Genomic DNA, 18933 nt, shown 5'->3' with positions numbered 1-18933 from the left:
AAATTAGAAATGGATAGGCTACAAGGCTAAGGTTGAATTCCGGGGCCATGGGAAGAAGCCCGGTGATGGCAGAACCGGGCATTCCTCACCATGACCCATCCCAAAAATGCCCGATCCATAAAATCGCACAGTTCGCCAAGAGTAGAAGCGTGGGCCTTGTGGTCCAGGGAATCTTGCACATGCTGTTGCGAGTAGGACCCCGGCCCCCCAACTGGTTAGCGCTAGGGGGACTACTGGGTCCCAATAGAGCCGAACACGGGCAGATGAGTGACACCGTGAGGCTGGACAGTTTTGTGTATCTCTTATTTAGTTGGTCTGTTGTGGAGTCGAAGGTTGATCTCTGCCACCTGCAGTTGGTTGTGCAGAGTGATTGATTGGATTGGTAGTGGTGGTCATTGGATCTCTCACCTGGGCTCTTTCCTTTAAGAATAAAATCTCACTTCGAGGCTCACCTCTCCTATGCCCACCATGAGATATTTCACGATTTTGACGGGCTTGACCCTGTTCCTGCTCTCTGCAGCAGAAGATCTGAGTCAACATGTCGACGTGTTGTAAGTACTATTTCCACCCTTTCGTCCAACACTTGTGAGAGTACCACAATACAACGATAAATACTAAAAAACCAAAAAGTATGGGATCCGAAGGAGGAGGAAACGACTTCCCTGGCGCCACAAGACCATTCGGCATGGTCAAGCTCGGCCCCGACCTCCTACAATCAGGCACAGACGCATACTCCGGCTACCTCCCCACCGGCGAATTCTCCGGCTTCAGCATGATGCACGAGCAAGGCACCGGCGGCGCCCCCAAATACGGCACCGTCTCGCAGCTGCCACTCGTCGGCAATATCAGTGATCCGCTTTCGAACATCACAGTTGCACGAGACGGGACTGATCAAGGTTCCGTCGGGTACTACAAGGCGCAAACTGGGCAGGGCGTCGAGGTCGAATTGAGTGCTTCGTCTCGTGCGGGTATCTACCGGTATAATTACCCGATTGGGTCGGTTACCAACGTGCTGATTGATGTCTCGCATGTTCTGCCTTCGTTTCGGGGCCAGGGTCTTGGTCAGAACTATAAGGGTGGGAATTTGACCATCTTTCAAGATGGGCATTATGAGGGGCAGGGGACTTATGATAATGGATGGAATGAGGCTCCTGACTGGACGATCTACTTTTGTGAGTCTTCCTTCTTTGGTTTGTGATCTTGAGAACTAATACCCCACAGGTGGCCATTTTGATTCAACGGCAACGAGCAACAAGACATATACCGCAGCAGGCTCGGCCGGCAGTGTCGAGCAGCCCGATGGCGAGGTATCATCTTCGTCCGGCTCTACACGAATTGGCGGGCTCTTCACTTTCAGTGACACTGAAGTGATTTCTCGTGTCGGTATCTCTTGGATCTCCACCGAGCAGGCGTGCGATAATGTGGACCGTGAGATTCCCAAGGGTACGAAATTCGCCTCTGTGGTCGACGATGCCGTTTCCGAATGGAACACCAAGGTCCTGTCGAAGATCAAGACGACAAGTACCGACGAAACCAGCCTGAGTCTACTCTATACATCGCTCTATTTCATGCATTTGATCCCCACCAATCAGACCGGTGAGAATCCGGGCTGGAAATCCAATGAGCCCTACTACCAAGATATCTTTACTTTCTGGGTAAGTCTTCCCAGCGTCTTTGAAATAGTGTGTGCCCCTGCTAATTCCAGACAGGACCTCTTCCGATGCTCGACTGCCCTAATGCAGGTCCTCCAGCCAACCGCCTATGAGGAACAGATCCGCTCCCTCATCGACATCTGGCGACACGATGGCTATCTTCCCGACGCCCGATCCTCCAACTACAACGGCCGGACCCAGGGCGGATCCAACGCCGACAACATCCTCGCCGACGCCTACGTCAAGGGTGTCCGCGGCCAAGTTAACTGGCAAGACGGGTACAGGGCCATGGTCGAAGACGCGGAAATTACACCCGCCAATTACCCTGTTGACCCAATGGCATCCGACTCCTCCACACACCAAGGCCGCGGCGCTCTGCCAGACTGGCTGAACCTGGGCTACATCACACCGCGATTTAGCCGGGCCGTTACACGGGCGGTTGAGTACGCCTGCAACGATTTCGGTCTGTACCAGGTGGCGTCTGGACTGGGGAAGGAGGATGATGCGCGGAAGTACCTGAATCGCTCGCGGAACTGGCGCAATCATTGGAATCCGAATCAGACGTCGCTGGGATTCTCGGGGTTTGTGGTCCCCCGTAATGCGGATGGTTTCATTGCGACGGATCCCTTAAAGGATGGTGGGTATTGGGGGGATCCGTACTACGAGGCTAGTTCCTGGGCATATTCGTGGAATGATGTGCATGATATGAAGCATCTCGTTGAATTGATGGGCGGTGCGGAGACGGTTGTCCAGCGTTTGGACACAGTATTCAGCAAGGGGATTTTTGACTCGACTAATGAGCCGTATGTTTCCCATTTTCCATCCCCAGATCTGAGCTAACACCACGACACAGGATGTTCAACTTACCCTACCTGTACAACTACGTCGACCGACAGGATCTCTCCGTCTCGCAGTCGCGCAAGGTCGCCAAGGGAGATTATCACACCGACCCATCCGGGCTGCCAGGTAACAGCGATGCCGGCGCCATGCAGACCTGGTTGCTCTGGAACATGATCGGTCTGTATCCGATCACCGGGCAGACCACCTTCCTGATCCACTCGCCGTGGTTCGAATCAATGACGATCGATCTGGGCGACGGCAAGAAGCTTGAGATCACCTCGACAGGTGGCGACGGTAATGGTGACAGCGACTATTACGTGCAAAGTCTCAAGGTCAATAGGAAGGCGTGGGCGCAGAACTGGTTGACGTGGGAGGACGTCTTTGCGGACGGCGGCACGCTGGAGTTTGAGTTGGGGCCGACCGCAGTCAATTGGACGAGCGGTGCCTTGCCGCCGAGTCCCGCGTCGGAGTAGAAGCTGACAATGCTGCAGGGGGCAGCTTGGGGCGTTGGGGAACCCATTTGTTGCATATACATACTAGCGCTGGTGTACATAGGTTCCCAGGTGGGGCAGGCGTTGTAAGGTCGCAATCACGCCAGGAACGGCGAGAGATGTCCGGAATCGTTTTGATCTGCTAGTCAGTATAAGCCATGACATTCAGGACCCTGTGGGGAGGGCTCGCCGAGTGCAGCTGTCACTGCCAAATTGAACGTAGTCCCAACCGTCATGGGAAAAAAGAGGAAGTGGATGCGGCGCAAAACCGGGAAGGCGCGCAGGCCGTCTGGACTCGCATGGCGGGGCCCGAGCTCCCAGTCTCCGCATCCAGACGTCAAACCTCCCGGGCCCCTTTTCTCTCTCTTTTCACAATTCTCTCAGCTTTGGTCGATTTCTCTGTATTTGCGCAATCATGGCCGATCAAGCCATTCATGCCGCCAAGGCGGCCAGCGTCCCCGATGGAACAGGTATGATCCCATCGCAGTCTCCACCTCCACCTCCGCTGATCGCTAACGCCACTCTAGGTGTCCTCCAGCTCGATCCATGGCTGGAACCCCATCGATCGGTGCTGAAGCATCGCTTCAGCTTGGTCGAGAAATGGGCCAAGGACATTGAAGCTAGCGAGGGCGGACTGGACCAGTTTAGCAAGGTATGATGCTTGAGAGGTCGTCGCGGTCTCTTATCGCGCCCCATGCGCGATTGCCCCGTTCAGATGCCGCCCGACTACCTGACGATAAGCCTGTTAACCATTTCTTCTAGGGCTACGAAACATTCGGTCTCATTGCGCAGCCAAATGGCGATATCACATACAAGGAATGGGCGCCCAATGCAAAGGAGGCCTCGCTGGTCGGCGACTTTAGTACGTTGCGCTGATAACCCGATATGAACCACATCCAAATACTGAGACTGGCAGACAACTGGGATGTCAATGCCAACCAAATGACCAAGGACAACTATGGCGTGTGGGATGTGACTGTGCCGTCCAAGGGTGGTGTTGCCGCCATTCCTCACGACAGCAAGATCAAGGCAAGTCTCTCATTACTACTTGCGGGCGATAAGCTTCAGGTCATTTGATAGGAGCAGCCTGGGAGCCCAATGCTAACACGGGTCTCCAGATCACCATGGTACTCCCGAGTGGAGAACGTATCTATAGGGTTCCAGCATGGATCAAGCGAGTCGTGCAAGATCTCAGTGTGTCTCCGGTCTACGATGCCGTCTTCTGGAACCCGCCTGCCAACGAGCGATACAGCTTCAAGCATTCGCGCCCCAAGAAGCCCCAGAGTCTGCGCATCTACGAGGCCCACGTCGGTATCTCATCACCAGAGAACAAAGTCGCGACCTACAAAGAGTTTACCAAGAACATGTTGCCGCGGATCAGTTCTCTCGGCTACAATGCCATCCAGCTCATGGCCATCATGGAACATGCCTACTATGCCAGCTTTGGCTACCAAGTCAACAACTTTTTCGCCGCGAGCAGTCGCTACGGATCTCCAGAAGATCTGAAAGAGCTCATTGATACGGCACACAGTCTGGGCCTGGTGGTCCTGCTGGATGTGGTGCACAGCCATGCGTCCAAGAACGTTGACGATGGAATTAACATGTTCGATGGCACAGACCATCTCTATTTCCATGAAGGTGGCAAGGGTCGTCATGATCTTTGGGATAGTCGCCTATTCAACTATGGTAATCACGAGGTGCTGCGCTTCCTCTTGAGTAACCTGCGTTTCTGGATGGAGGAATACCAGTTTGACGGTTTCCGTTTTGACGGCGTCACCAGTATGCTGTACACTCATCACGGCATTGGAACGTAAGTTACCTCCGCCCTCTGCATTCATTCCGGTATTGCTAACCATCTGATAGCGGCTTCTCTGGCGGATACCATGAATACTTCGGTCCAGCCGTTGACGAAGAAGGTGTCACGTATCTAACTCTCGCCAACGAAATGCTGCACCAGCTCTATCCCGAGTGTATTACTGTCGCCGAAGACGTCTCTGGCATGCCTGCTCTGTGTTTACCACACTCGCTCGGCGGTGTCGGTTTTGACTACCGCCTCGGCATGGCTATCCCAGACATGTACATCAAGCTGCTGAAGGAGAAATCCGATGACGAATGGGACATTGGTAACCTCGCACACACCCTGACCAACCGACGACACGGCGAGAAAACCATCGCCTACGCCGAAAGCCACGACCAAGCGTAAGCATCCGCCCCTCTCTATTTCGCTTCCAAAACTAACAATTTCCAGCCTTGTCGGCGACAAGTCCCTCATGATGTGGCTCTGCGACAAGGAGATGTACACCCACATGTCCGTCCTAACAGACTTCACCCCCATCATCGAACGCGGCATGGCCTTGCACAAGATGATCCGGCTAGTAACCCACGGTCTCGGCGGCGAGGGCTACCTCAACTTCGAAGGCAACGAATTCGGCCACCCAGAATGGCTCGACTTCCCCCGCGAAGGAAACAATAATTCCTTCTGGTACGCCCGCCGCCAGCTCAACCTCACTGAAGACAACTTGCTCCGGTACAGATTCCTCAACAACTTCGACAGTGCAATGCAGCACACCGAAGCCAAATATGGCTGGCTGCATGCCACGCAGGCATACATCAGCTTGAAGAACGAAAGCGACAAGGTCCTCGTCTTTGAACGGGCCGGTCTGCTTTGGATCTTCAACTTCAACCCCACGCAGAGCTTCACGGATTACCGCGTTGGTGTGGATGTTGCGGGCACGTATCGCATCGTCCTTGACACGGATGACAAGGATTTTGGTGGGCTTGGAAGGAACGTTAAGGAGACTCGCTTCTTTACCACGGACTTGCCGTGGAATGGACGGAGTAACTTCGTCCAGGTCTATATCCCTACACGGACTGCTTTGGTGAGAGCTTCCCTCCTCTTCTCTCTAATATGAGGTTGCGTGTCTAATACTGACTGATTTAGGTCCTTGCGCTGGAGAGCACGCTGTAGACGGATTAGATGCTCGCGACGTTGTGATTCAACAATACACAATGGATTAGGACTCGGAAACTTTGCATATGAGACAGATTGTTTAGTTAGCCAATAATTTCACGAATGCTCTATTGATCAGAATCATTAATCTCATTGCTTTCATAAACGCATCATGCTTTATTTGGAAGCTTCTCCTATCATGACCTTTTGCGACTGAGCCGCAAAACGTCCTTTCTGGCTCTTGTATGTTGGTATGTAGCTGGTCCAAAGCAAGTTTCGGACGAGCTCCTCCTATTGCCATTTAGACGGACGGTGCTGGTGAATAGGAGAGGTCCAGGAGAGTCCTTTTTGACGGCGACTTTCCGCCAGGATCTGATAGTACTTAGTGGATTGGTGGACCCCTTCCTGTCAGCGGTTTGAGTTGGAGCTGGCTGCCCGTCTCTCTTGAGATTTGAGAGCCCAAGAATGCTTTTCTTTACTCTGCTCCCTATGCTAATTTTTTTCTGCGTCGGACCATAGACTCTAGCATCGATGTCATGCCGCAGAGCTTGAGATAAGTGATATCTTTCCTACTTGGGTTATCCCGAATGAACACCCAGGAACCTCAAGTGTGAACGGTATGGACGACGCTACAACGCAGATACGCATCATGAGTACTGCGTTTAGTGTTATAGCCTACTGGAAGAATGAATCACAAAGGAAATACAATTGATGACACCAGGATATTTAGGGTTGCCTCACAGGGCCATGGTTTTCAACTCTAAATACACAATAATGAAACACAAGCCACGCCGGAATGGGGAAACAAGTCCAGGAGGCTTTAAAAAAAGGAACCAGGGTGAAAACTTCATCAAAATCGCTCACATACAGACGTCCCCAAACTCATTCCTCCAGAAATGCTCTCCTCTTCTTCCCTCATTTCCTCCATCGTTCTCCCTCCATTGACTCACACCCAATTTCTTCCTTCCGTGTCTTGCAATCCCTCCAGAGGTCCAAACCATATCTCCCACCCAGCACGGTCCCCTTCCAGACACCCTTTCCCAGAGTGCTGCTGAAAGGTACTAAGTGCTAAAATGAGAACAAGGTCCAAAACAACAAACACACTCGACGCAAACAGGAAAGATTCGACAGTCAAAGTCCCTTTCTGTTCTGTTTTCTCTTGAGGATTCGTACTGTACACGTAGCCAAGAAGGGAAAATTGACGTCGAGTGTGAAGAGCGTAAGGACCAAGTTTCAAACATAGGAAAAATAATCCGGACCACAGGAAAAAAAAATAATAAGGATCACAAGGACACAAAAAAGAAAAAATTTGGTGATAAGATTTCAAGAGGGGTAGCGGTTCAAAGGATTTGAGAAGACAGGGCATGAAGGGTTGAGTGGGCGCCCGCTAGCTAGCAAATGACAAAATTACATTTAAGCAGAGCCCTCAAGCTCAGCCAGAATCTTCTCACCCTTGGCGCGGGCAGACTCGATGTCACCAACCATGTAGAAGGCGTTCTCGGGGAGGTCATCAGCCTCACCAGCGATGATAGCCTTGAAGGAGCGGATGGTGTCCTTCAGGTCGACCAGCTGGCCCTCGATACCAGTGAAAACCTGGGCGACAGCGAAGGGCTGGGACAGGAAACGCTGGAGCTTACGGGCACGCTCGACGGTGAGCTTGTCCTGCTCGGACAACTCGTCCATACCCAGAATGGCAATGATATCCTGGAGGGACTTGTACTCCTGGAGCATCTGCTGGACACGGGTGGCGGTGTTGTAGTGGTCGTCACCGATGATACGGGGGTCGAGCATACGGGACTTGGAGTCCAGGGGGTCGACAGCGGGGTAGATACCCAGCTCAGAGATACCACGGGACAGCACAGTGGTGGCGTCCAAGTGGGCGAAGGTCGTGGCGGGGGCAGGGTCAGTCAGATCGTCAGCGGGCACGTAGACGGCCTGGACGGAGGTGATAGAACCCTTCTGGGTGGTGGTAATACGCTCCTGCATACCACCCATGTCGACGGCCAGGGTGGGCTGGTAACCGACGGCAGAGGGGATACGACCCAGCAGGGCAGACACCTCGGAACCGGCCTGGGTGAAACGGAAGATGTTGTCAATGAAGAGCAGCACATCCTGACCCTCCTCGTCACGGAAGTACTCGGCAATGGTCAGACCGGTCAGAGCGACACGGGCACGGGCACCGGGGGGCTCGTTCATCTGACCGAAGACCAGAGCGACCTTGGAGTCACCATCAAGCTGGATGACACCAGTCTCTTGCATCTCGTGGTACAGATCGTTACCCTCACGGGTACGCTCACCGACACCACAGAAGACGGAGTAACCACCGTGAGCCTTGGCGATGTTGTTCTAGAGAAGCATGAAAGTTAGCACTGGTACTCGTGCGTATGGCGTATAATTTTGTGGGATACTCACAATCAGCTCCTGAATGAACACGGTCTTACCGACACCGGCACCACCGAACAGACCAATCTTACCACCACGGGCGTAGGGGGCAAGCAGGTCGACGACCTTGATACCAGTGACGAGAATCTCAGCCTCGGTAGACTGGTCAATGAACAGAGGGGGCTCGGCGTGAATGGGCAGGAACTTGGTGGCCTTGACGGGACCACGCTCGTCAATGGGGTCACCAGTGACGTTGATGATACGGCCCAGGGTAGCGGGACCGACGGGGACCTTGATGGGGGCACCAGTGTCCTGGGCGACGACACCACGGGACAGACCCTCGGTACCTAAATAAATTGCGTTAGCCATGAAGCTCTCAGGGATGTGATGAGGAAAATGCCGGGCCGACCGGTGTGGGTCCCCCTTAGCGGTGAGAAGGGGACAAACACGGTGGCTCGACAGGGGGGTGGGGGGTGCAGCAGCGGCGAAGGGGTTGGGGGTTTGGAGCTTACCGTCCATGGCAATAGTACGGACGACATTCTCACCCAGGTGTTGCTGTAAAGCAGAAGAGGTTAGCCGCGATCGGGGCAAGGGGTAGGTTGGTCCAATCAGAGAGCACGTACAGCAACCTCCAGGACGAGCTTCTGGCCGTTGTTGGTGGTCTCAATGGCGTTCAGAATGGCAGGGAGCTTGTCACCCTCGAACTTGACTATAAAATGGCAAATTCCAGGTCAGCGAAAGTCCAGGAGATCGGTTTGGCATCGATTGCGATGGGATTTGAGATGGATTGGGGCCCAGGAAAAAGATTTTCGCGTGTCCCCCATGTCCGCTCAGGGAGACGAAGCACATACCGTCAACGACGGCACCAATGACCTGGTGAACCTTTCCGGACTGGCCGGCATCGGTGCTGGCGAAGCGAGCAGACAAGGCCGGAAGGGCAGAGGAACGGAGAGGCTGGAAGGCGCGGGCGACGGGGGTCGGCCGGGCAAAAGCAGCCCTCCCGAAGGACCGGGCGAGACCGCTGCGTGGAAAAACAAGTTAGAATAAATTCGAAGAGAAAAATAGGGCGATCGGATCGGTGGAGGTCGAAGGTCGGAAACATACCTCTTGAACATGATGGAGGTGTTGAAGAGCGAGGTGGTAGGGATAGAGGGTGGTTTGGGGGGGGAGGGAAAAGAGGGAAGAAGAGAGATGGGAAGAGGTTGGTGGACGGGAATGGGGCCCTTAGCCTTTCCGGGGCGGTTTTGCCGATGGTCCCGTGATGAACCGACGCTCGAGCGGACGCTGGCCTGCTACACTTCCCTCCCCTGGAAAACCTCATTACTTCTCGACAGATTGCATCTGCTCTGTGATTGTGCTCTCTAACGACTCCCATCTCATGGTGGTTCCGTCGTGGTTGTGGCGTCCCCGTTGCTAGGGGATTTCTTCCTTCTCACCGGGTGGCTTGGCGCCGGATGCAGGCACAGACTCAACTATACAGCTAACTATAAGCTCGCCCTCCGAGCTCAGTCGATGACGATTTACTTCAGAAATGGAATGCAGCAGATTCGTTGGTTTTTGACAGCTGATTTCGGTATCAATTGGTCTGCCCGTGTGGTGCTGGGCAGAGCTCCGAGTCCCAGCTATGCCCGGGAAATCTCTGACGTGTAACTCGGAGCCCTCGAGCCGTCCATCCGCGGTCTGCTGAGAACCGCGGGAGCTCCCACCACGAGCTCTCCACGGTAGTCGGCTCTATAGAACAATCAGCAGAAATAAGATCTAAACACATCAATTTATACAATATTTGTAAAGATCACTCACAACATAAAATCAACTCGAATACACTGTAAGACCGTTCGCCCATCCCGCACGACAGGGGTTCTCCGCACCAGCTCTGCAGGTTCCGAATCCCTCCGGCTGCACCACCCCATCTGCAGGATATCACTTGGACCCCCTACGTCGGATGCAACAAAACAACAGGACCAACATATTTCTCTATGGCTACAAAGGAGATACATTGATTATAGCACAGTACGAGATACACGCATTTTCGGATGCTGGAAAGCGGAAGAAATGACAAAATTGGTGAACTGCTCAGATCAAACGGAAGCCAATCATCAGTCGAGGCGTCATGGCTTGCAGCAACGTTGGCATGCAAGTCAGGGTCCGAGCCCGCGAGGTGAATCCTCGTTGAACTCGGACGAGCCTGCGATATTGAATCCCAGTTCCATTCGACTGAGTTGAGTTCATCACCGACTGGGCTTCGTGCCCATCTATTGCTTCTCGGCCGGGGGGCTCTGGACGAAGCCCTTGCCCTCGTAACCCTCCTTGCTGATACCGTGGATAGGGTTGATCTTCTCGGCCTGTAGAAAAGAAAAGAATATGTAAGCAGCCGTTCAAGCGAGGCTCCGCGCCAACACGCGGAGGAACGTCTCGTCGCGCGTGCACGCGAGTGAGGGGGAGGAATCTATATTTACCTTGGCATACTCGTTGGAGGCCTCCTGCCACTCCTTGGACATGGTCTTGGGCTGGGGCTTGGCGAAGAGGTGGATGGCGTAGAAGAGGGCGAAGGAGACGAGGGTGAGCTGGGTCACCTTGAAGAAGATTCTCCAGCCTTCACCCTTGGGGGGCTGAGCGCGGGGGCCGTGGGGACCGAAGGCAATCCAGTAGGCTAGAAAGAGGGAAGACAGAGAAGTCAGTATAAGACTGCGATCTCATAGGCGGAAAGGGTAATGTGAAAAGGGCAGAGGGGGGCCGCGTAAAATCTGGGCCTCGGATGCAGCAGGGTAGCGAGGGAAGGACATCCGATTGAGAACAAATGTCCTAAGAGGACTAAACGTACCGGCCTTCTTCTCCTGGAGGGTCATCTGGTGCCAGTCGACCTTCATGCGGTCACGGAGCGACATCCACAGCTCAGCCTGCTCCTGAGGGGGCATACCCTCCCAACGCTTCTCGATGCCGGCGAGGGTGGGGTTCGCGATGGCATGTTCGGAGGCAAAGCGAGCCTGCATGGCGTTCACAGAGGCAATTGGGCCAGCACGGATGGCGGCCGGGCTGCGAGGAGCAGCGCGAGCGATGGAGCGAAGAAACATTGTGCGGCAGGTGGGAGGTGGCAGCACCACGTCGAAATCGGGTCAATTGATAGGTAAAAAGGTAGACCGTGACCAGCAAAGTCCGGGACCACGAGTCGACTCAACTGGGGAAGAGAGTGGAGGGGGTGGAGGGAGGATGGAGAAGGACTGAAGTTGTCGTGGTTTGAGGTGGAAGTTCGAGGTTTCCGGCTTAGCGCCGTTCTGCGTTTGGCGGGCCTCTGATTGGCCCACCCGGTCGGCTGCCAGTGAGGAGCATCATCATTCTCATCATACGATTATTCCCTGCGTAGCGACGGGTAAGACGAAGGAAATGACTCGGAATAATATTGTAGTATGAATTATAACTAGTCATTTCCCATAAAAGTATCCTTTGTCGAATATACCCTATCTTAGGGCACCATAATTCGACGCAGCCTCCTACTGTAGTACCGTACCCTATGCTACCGCCCGGTCGCAGGCGGCTCTACTTCGTACCACCGTGGGCACGCGGTCAAGATTTAAAGTATAAAAAGTCAGATTGCGAGTACTCTACAAGTCACACTTTTTCTTTTTAGAAACTTCGTGCCATTCGTGCTTACCACGCAATTTGCACATCTATCCGGGAAAGACCCAGGATTCAGCCGCAACATCAAGTCGTAAAACCAGCTCCGGACAGAAAGGGAGATAATTGCATTGGGTGAGATTCCATATGTCTCGTGGGAAACAAGAAAAAACACCCAAGTCGTAACGGTCTTTGCATTGCAACTAGGAAAGAAAAAGAGGAGGAGAACGGTGTGCAGTGAAAGTTAGGGATTGATCGTGCCGTGGCGCCTCCGAGGGTATGAATTCCCTACGATCGCGCGACCCGGACCCAGCCGGCGCCCATAATCTATTTGGCCTTGCCACCGCTGGCCTCGGCCAGGACGGCGCTCCACTCGATCTCAGACTTGTCGTCAGCGTGGATGGAGTTGGCAACGTTCAGAGCGTTCTTGAGAACCTCGCGGGTGCTGGCGTAAACCATGGATTGCTGTAATAAGACAATTAGCAAACTGCGCATTCGCATATATAGTGGAATTTGAAGGGTCCAAGTGCATTGAACGTACCCGGGTGGGGGTGTCCTGGGGAACCCAAGAGATGAAGATGATCTTGTTTCTGTAGTTTCCAGCAGCGTCAGCGCTCCGGTTCAGCTCTGGGGTTTATGGACGGTGTCGCACCTCTTGCCCTCGCTCTCGCCGAGGCTATACTCGACATCGTAGGTGGCGTAACGGGGGGCAGGTTTGCCGTTAGCGTCGGTAGAGCTAGCCAGCTTCTCGCGGAAGACCTCGTAGTCGGCCTCGCCGCTCTTGTCCTCGACGACGATCTCCTTCATGTTGTCGGCGATCTTGTAGATCACGTACTTGACCTTGCCGCGGCTCATGCGGAGCTCCTCGAAGGCAGCAATGCACTCATCGTTGACGGAAACACTGCGAACCGGTTATCAATATGAGGAACGTGAACGGGTGGGAGGGGTGATGCTGGGATCAAATCGTACCCGGATGCGAGCTGCGAAAACGAAGTGTGTTAGCTGATTTTGAGTAATTCAACGTGGTGCATGGGATTGTATACGAACCGACATGATTGCTTTTGTGGATGAGAGATGAGGAAAAGGGGGACGACCGGTCGCCTGGGCTGAGGGCACAACGATGTCAGTGGCTGTGTTCACACAAGAACCGGAAACGGGTCTCCATGGCGGGCGGGTTCGAATCCCGACAGAAGCCCGAGACAATGCATCGGAGAAAACTCACGGAGAAGGAAAGACAAGGGGATTTTTAGAGGAGGATGGGGAGTGATGGGGGAGGAGGCGGAGGGGTTGTTGCCCAGGTGTTGCGATGGTGGGGTGCTGCTGCACGTGATGCCGGAACGCCCAGTTGGGGATAAACAAAGGGCCTGGAAGAGAGGCGGTAGGCTGATCCAAGTGTCAAGCTTAGTGTCTCTAATTCTTTGCTACAAAGCAGGCGACTCTATTTATTGTGGAATTGGCAATTGCCTGCCAGGCATCGATCAAGCGTGACCTAGGTTCCTTTTTCCCTTGCAGCACCCCCGCCAAATCAACAGAGATACCTGATTAGCTCCGTGGCCATGGGGGCGGTAGCAATACTGGAGCTCACATCACATAGCATGAGGTCTGCACGACATCGAGAAGCATGTACAGGAATCCACAATGTGAGACACATACATGTAGAGAAGCGTCGGGTAGGGTTCTTAGGGTATGTCTGCATGCTATATTTGGAGCCACTCCAACCATGGGACTGTCGGCGGACACGTCAGTGCCCCTCCCTGGTGATGGATATACAAGCAGACGGCCCACCTGGGATGATGACATCGATGACATCCCGTATCAGGCTTGAGTGTCAATAATTGTGCCAAATTATCAGGCGACAAAATTAATTTTTAGCCTCCAGGCTGATTCGATATCAGCTTATTCTGCGGTATCGGAAATATCGTGGCCTACAGTCAACAACGGCTTGGCAGCACATAGTAATCTCTATATAGTACTACCCCAAGTTTCGTTCCAATTTCTTTGCACGGTTATTGCAAATTCAACGCATCATGCGAAAAGAACCCGAATAGAGCCACTGTGATCAATTTTTCGTCTATTCTCGGATTCGTCCCATTTTCGGTGATCAATCTGGTGTATAATGGAACGAAAGCATGGTTCATTTCTGGTCGATGAACCTTCCCTCACAAATTTCCCCGTGGAGGCTACGAGAAGGTGAAGGTTGTTGAAGCTGCACCTCCTTCTGTGGCTACAAATCCGCATCGGGAGCGAGATGATACAGAAGCACAAGAATCCGAATGTTCTCTCCGTTCATGAGTTTATGGAGATATTTATTTCTGGCCATGAGCGTGGAGATAGCATGATCGCTCCTGCATCTCCAAGCTCAACTTCCGTGTTACACAAGGTTACAGCACTTTACATGCCAACCCACCTTGCACTAGTAACGATAGCTTCTTAACACATACTATTAGTACTTAGTAGGTATTCGGTGGATCTAATGTTGACAGGTCCCAGGTGCCAACAACGTGTAAGTACTACCTGGGTAGCTATCACGTAAGTTCAAGTTTCACCTCTCGTCGAAACTCAGCAGGAAACATTAAGACATAAGATTCCGTCATCAGAGAGGCTACAAACTGCTAAATGTAGTCTAGACCTTAGGAGCAAACTTAGCCCGCATACGATCAGCCACATCCTTCTCATCAAAAATGAAGTTGACACTCTCATGTGCAGCAGTAGCCTCCGCCCAGCGCTTGAATCGCGGAGTCTGCTCCAAGAGGCTGGGAAACTTAGCGCTAACAAGGCCATGCTCAGGCTTACTGAATGCCAGCAGGCGCAGGATAAAAGAACCAGTTTGAACCTATCGCAATTTGTCAGCAACTGCTTAAAGTGAATTTGGAATGAAGTCAGGCCCCAACATACCTCCGCCAGAGTCAGCTTATCACTACCTCCAAAGAACGGACCCTTGCCCTCGGTCGAAGCCAGCAGAGGCTCGACCTCCTTCTGAATGGCGACTAGGGCAGCCTGGGCAGCAGCATCGCGCTCCGCATCACTTCCAGCGCGCAGACTGGTGAACAGGTTCGGGACAACCTTGCTCATGAATGCGTCGATGAAGACGGCCTGTTGGGCACGGTATAGGGCGTTCTCCGCGGGTCCGGATGGAGGGGAGAGGTGGGAGGGGAAGGCATCGGCTATGAATTGGGCAACGATGCCAGATTCAATGATGATGTTGCCGTTATACTTGAGGGACGGGACGAGACCGCGCTGGAGACAGAGGTACTGGGTCAGCATGTATGTTGGGTAGAGACAAGGCGAGGAAGGCGATTTTCCAAAGTTCCAATTAGTATCACGTACGTGGTTCACTTCCAAATACCACGGCTCGCGGGGCACGGTCAGGTCGATGGTGACCTCCTCGTATTCCACGCCAACCTCCTTCAGGGCGATGTGGGCGCGGTGTGCCCATGGGCAGCCGCGGTTGGTGTACAAGGTGATCTTGGGCGAGGACATGGTTAATCGGGGGTAGGTTGGGTGTGAGAATGAAGCACGGGATGAGGAGGGGAAGACGCCATTTTGAACGACATCGCGGAAGCCGAGGAGGGGGTGGATTACTAAAAGCAAATGGCGAAATCGCGGTGATGTGTTTGTGTCCGCTTAACGCCGAGCCGGATAAAGTAATGATGCAAAATGCGGGGGGAGCCCACCCCAGCCGTGGACCACGGTTGCTGTTCCGGTACCCCGGCTTGCTTGGGACTATGTATGCATATGCATATCCTTAAGTACCCTTAGGTACTCTAAATTACTTAGGGCCACAGGAAAAGGTGTATGACGGTCAAGGCCAACTATTCAATGAGATTCGAGTCTAATTATGTACATACATTAATACGTGCACTGTAGGCATCCGATAGCTTCGGATTCAAACAAATATCAGAGAACCACACGTCTGGGAAGGCTCGCTCGCGCATCAGGACAAATCCGATGGCTAGTACCAATGTACATAAGAACACGAAATGATCAAGGCCAGCCTCGGGGGATAGTAGTGACCTTGCTCCGTAGCGCCAGCGTCCGGTTCCGCAGTTATCAAGTCAGAAATGGAAATAAGAGAAGATAGAAAGGAAAGGACGGTATCAGTCGCCATAAAATGGGGGGTATATCGAATACGAAGAAAACTGAACACAAGCATCGAGACGCAGAAGGCCAGCCTGGGTGGAAAGCACGGGAGAATTTCTCGCAAAGCTGGGGCGACGAATGACAATGCTGCACACGCTGTCGTGAGGGCGTAACTCGGCATGAAAACAAGGCAGAAGAATCAAGATCCTTTCGCCATCGCTCAAACCTCATCTTCATCCTCCTGCACTCCGCCATCAATGATCTTCCGCCAGTGTTGCGGGAGACAGATGCAAACCAGCGGGAATGCCTTGATCTCGCCTGATGGTGTGGGTGACGGGCCACGCCTGTGCGAGCCGCTGGAGACGCCGCTGTCACGCGCCTCGCGATGAATATCGTAGTCTTCTGCCCGCTCGGGGATTCGGACTCCAGTGGCCCAGCCATCGTCCCAAATACCAATCACCTTCAGCATTTCACCACGGTCCAATTCAAACTCGTCACCCGCCCGGGGAGAGTATGCCCATAGGGCAGCCACCTTGTCACCAGGACGGATATCATCTTGGGAGTAGTAGTCGCGGAAATACGACAATTGCTCTGACTGACCACTGGTGACTCCCTCCGGGGAAGAGTATTGGTTGGTGATCGTGCCGGAGCGAGGCGAGCTATCACTGTCCAGTCCAGCCAGAGCAGAGCTGCTTGAAAGAGAGCCGTGGCGCTTTCCAGTTACCGGGGGAATTCTCCTTGCTGTAGAACCGGGACTGGCACCCATCATCTCCGAGTCCGATGAATCACTATAAGGACCCTTGGCACCACCACCAAACATCGCGTTCGATGTTCGCGAGTAGGCGGGAGAAGAGCTAGGGATTTCACGCAAGGCTGACATTCGCGCAACCCGGCCCCCAGGGACCATGTTGACGTTGGTTGGGGTACCAGACTGTTGCATAGGTGGTGAAGCGCCTTTCCTCTGTGGGTTCGGTTGGTTCAGTGCGACATCTGTCTGTGACTGTTTACGACGACGGGTACAGATGCAGAGCAAAGCAGCCAGCGCCGCCAAGATGGCAGCTGCAGCAACAGAGCCGATGACAATTCCGGCAATCGCACCTCCTGAGAGACCCTTGTTCGAGTCGTCGGAATCAGCAGCCGCACCGGTGGTTGTAATTGGCTGCAGAGTGACAGTCGCGGCTGGGACGGAGACTCCCTCGCAGCGGCTGGTCGCATTGGCGCTGATACAACAGGTGTCGGTCGAGTTCGGGGAGCTGGATGCGCAGTAGGTGCATAGGCCGATTGTGTTGGATGAAAATCCGCAGTTGTGCGGTTCGTTGTCTGATCCTTCGATACAGCTTCCGCTCAGGGAATCGGAGGGTGATGAGCACACGGTAAAGTCGGCGCGAATCTGCTTCATATAATCCTCGTGGGTGTTAGAGCAGAGATTTTTATTGACCATGATTTCTTGTTCGCTGGTGGCCATGAGCGCGCAGGTTTCGGCACACAGGGGTTCGGATTGTTTGTCGGATAGACCGCATTCATCTTTGGAGCTCTGGATGAGACTACTGCAGATGACGCTGGTGGTATATTGGGCGTAGTAGTCGTTCAGTGCGCTGTGATCCAGGCCTTCGCAGCCCAATAGGTCGAGATATCTACGAGTTTCCAGTCAGGACATCGCAATTCGATTCTCGTCAATACTCGAAAAACTTACTTGAAAGTAACATAGGATCCCTGAACATAGTCGCTCAGGGATTGATCGAAAGAAGTAAGGTTGGAAACATTTTCCAGCCATGGGCTATTTTCAGGTCAGTCAGTCAGTCGGCGCGTCCCAGACGATGCATCAATACATCGGGTCAAACTCACAAATTCCCATATTGGCTAGAATTGGTTGAAATCGAAGCGCTACCCCAGGCAGAACAGGCGGTCGATCCGGAGAGGGAAAGGCAAGAGCTCGCCATCTCGGGTGTCAAATCCTCAATCCTCCACGACGTCCGAGCTGAGGAATGTGGTCGTGAGGAATGTGTCAGATGGTATAATCGAGGTTGTTCGGGATTATACGAATCGCATGTCGAGGAGAAAACTTTGTGACGGATTGGCGTAGGAAAAGACGTCGACGGCAGGCCAGCGACAATAGCCTCAAGCTCGCAAGAAGGGAAGAAAAAGGCGCGTAGAGAAGGAAGGAGGGTAAACGAGTGACTTTGGGGGTGGTCGATGCCGTGGACCCGCAGGGAAGGAAAGATCAATCGAGCCCCGGAGACGCTCTCTCGATCGAGTTGGGTCGAAATGGGTGAATGAAAGAGAAAGGATGACCAATCGAGAGGAGGAGGAGGAGGAGAAGTTACGAGATGTGGTGGAGGCCGGTGGGCTGGGGCCGGATCCAACCCAGGGGGACGTGAGACGAACTGGTCGAGAGCCTGAAACGAAATCCGAACAGCTTAGCGTGTGCAGTGGGGAGGCTGGAGCTGCAGGCAGGATATGCAGAGAGTCAGGCACCGTCTCTGGCACTGGGATGTTGGGATGCACGGAGTCCCGTGTGGTGCCTCGAAAAAGGGGCGTATCGCCAGGGGGCAGCTACGCTCGCTTGGGTATGTCAACGGTCCGCCTCATTATTATTGGCCTCGTCCCAACCGGTCGGGGGCAGCCGTGCCTGTCTAGACCGGATTTATGCTGGCGTGTGTTCCGCTGGAGGCGCTGTCTATTCCCAAGGTGTGTTTGGCGTGTTTACTCCTCCACTCACCAGCCTCGTCAGAGACCCATCGACGATCGCTATCACCCGCCCGCGCAAAATTTCAGATTCCTCTTGAATTTAGATACATGCCATGGTAATGGTACACAGTGTGCGGACGCAGATTTTGTCTAATATTCCGAGCGCCTTGCATCCTGTACGAAATAATGTGAGCTGTCCGCCAGGGGCGCAGTGCCCTGCATGGCGAGGGCGATGCAC

At 53.5% G+C, this 18933-nt stretch overlaps 7 protein-coding genes across 7 annotated transcripts; 2 read left to right on the top strand and 5 right to left on the bottom strand.

Annotated features, from left to right (window-relative positions):
• Positions 1-459: 459 nt before the first annotated feature.
• Positions 460-2965, top strand: N7532_005735 (alpha-1,2-mannosidase family protein; the record flags this gene model as incomplete). The annotated part of the gene is made up of 5 exons (XM_056618229.1): positions 460-551; positions 631-1172; positions 1222-1655; positions 1710-2455; positions 2506-2965. 5 exons carry the CDS (start codon positions 460-462, stop codon positions 2963-2965), a joined length of 2274 nt encoding a protein of 757 aa, XP_056474388.1.
• A 433-nt stretch (positions 2966-3398) lies between these two features.
• Positions 3399-5951, top strand: N7532_005734 (1,4-alpha-glucan branching enzyme GLC3; the record flags this gene model as incomplete). Its single annotated transcript, XM_056618228.1, has 8 exons — positions 3399-3453; positions 3511-3635; positions 3746-3845; positions 3900-4051; positions 4102-4793; positions 4847-5182; positions 5232-5862; positions 5925-5951. 8 exons carry the CDS (start codon positions 3399-3401, stop codon positions 5949-5951), a joined length of 2118 nt encoding a protein of 705 aa, XP_056474387.1.
• A 1395-nt stretch (positions 5952-7346) lies between these two features.
• N7532_005733 (F1F0 ATP synthase subunit beta) lies at positions 7347-9430 on the bottom strand (the record flags this gene model as incomplete). Its single annotated transcript, XM_056618227.1, has 6 exons — positions 7347-8279; positions 8346-8662; positions 8828-8870; positions 8939-9024; positions 9167-9336; positions 9420-9430. The coding sequence occupies 6 exons, from the start codon at positions 9428-9430 to the stop codon at positions 7347-7349; spliced, it is 1560 nt and encodes a 519-aa protein (XP_056474386.1).
• Positions 9431-10567: 1137 nt separating this feature from the next.
• N7532_005732 (cytochrome c oxidase subunit IV family protein) lies at positions 10568-11386 on the bottom strand (the record flags this gene model as incomplete). Its single annotated transcript, XM_056618226.1, has 3 exons — positions 10568-10657; positions 10772-10965; positions 11137-11386. 3 exons carry the CDS (start codon positions 11384-11386, stop codon positions 10568-10570), a joined length of 534 nt encoding a protein of 177 aa, XP_056474385.1.
• An 868-nt stretch (positions 11387-12254) lies between these two features.
• N7532_005731 (actin-binding ADF family protein) lies at positions 12255-12980 on the bottom strand (the record flags this gene model as incomplete). Its single annotated transcript, XM_056618225.1, has 5 exons — positions 12255-12392; positions 12469-12517; positions 12580-12828; positions 12897-12907; positions 12975-12980. The coding sequence occupies 5 exons, from the start codon at positions 12978-12980 to the stop codon at positions 12255-12257; spliced, it is 453 nt and encodes a 150-aa protein (XP_056474384.1).
• A 1570-nt stretch (positions 12981-14550) lies between these two features.
• N7532_005730 (glutathione S-transferase family protein) lies at positions 14551-15407 on the bottom strand (the record flags this gene model as incomplete). Its single annotated transcript, XM_056618224.1, has 2 exons — positions 14551-14760; positions 14823-15407. 2 exons carry the CDS (start codon positions 15405-15407, stop codon positions 14551-14553), a joined length of 795 nt encoding a protein of 264 aa, XP_056474383.1.
• Positions 15408-16227: 820 nt separating this feature from the next.
• N7532_005729 (SH3 domain protein) lies at positions 16228-17862 on the bottom strand (the record flags this gene model as incomplete). Its single annotated transcript, XM_056618223.1, has 3 exons — positions 16228-17641; positions 17701-17784; positions 17837-17862. The coding sequence occupies 3 exons, from the start codon at positions 17860-17862 to the stop codon at positions 16228-16230; spliced, it is 1524 nt and encodes a 507-aa protein (XP_056474382.1).
• Between the last annotated feature and the right edge of the window lie 1071 nt (positions 17863-18933).

Source organism: Penicillium argentinense (genome assembly GCF_028826775.1).
Source record: "Penicillium argentinense strain IBT 30761 chromosome Unknown utg000005l_segment0_segment0, whole genome shotgun sequence".
Taxonomy (NCBI): Eukaryota; Fungi; Ascomycota; class Eurotiomycetes; order Eurotiales; family Aspergillaceae; genus Penicillium; species Penicillium argentinense.
The sequence above is the reverse complement of the archived record's forward strand: the minus strand, read 5'-3'. Positions and strand labels throughout refer to the sequence as shown.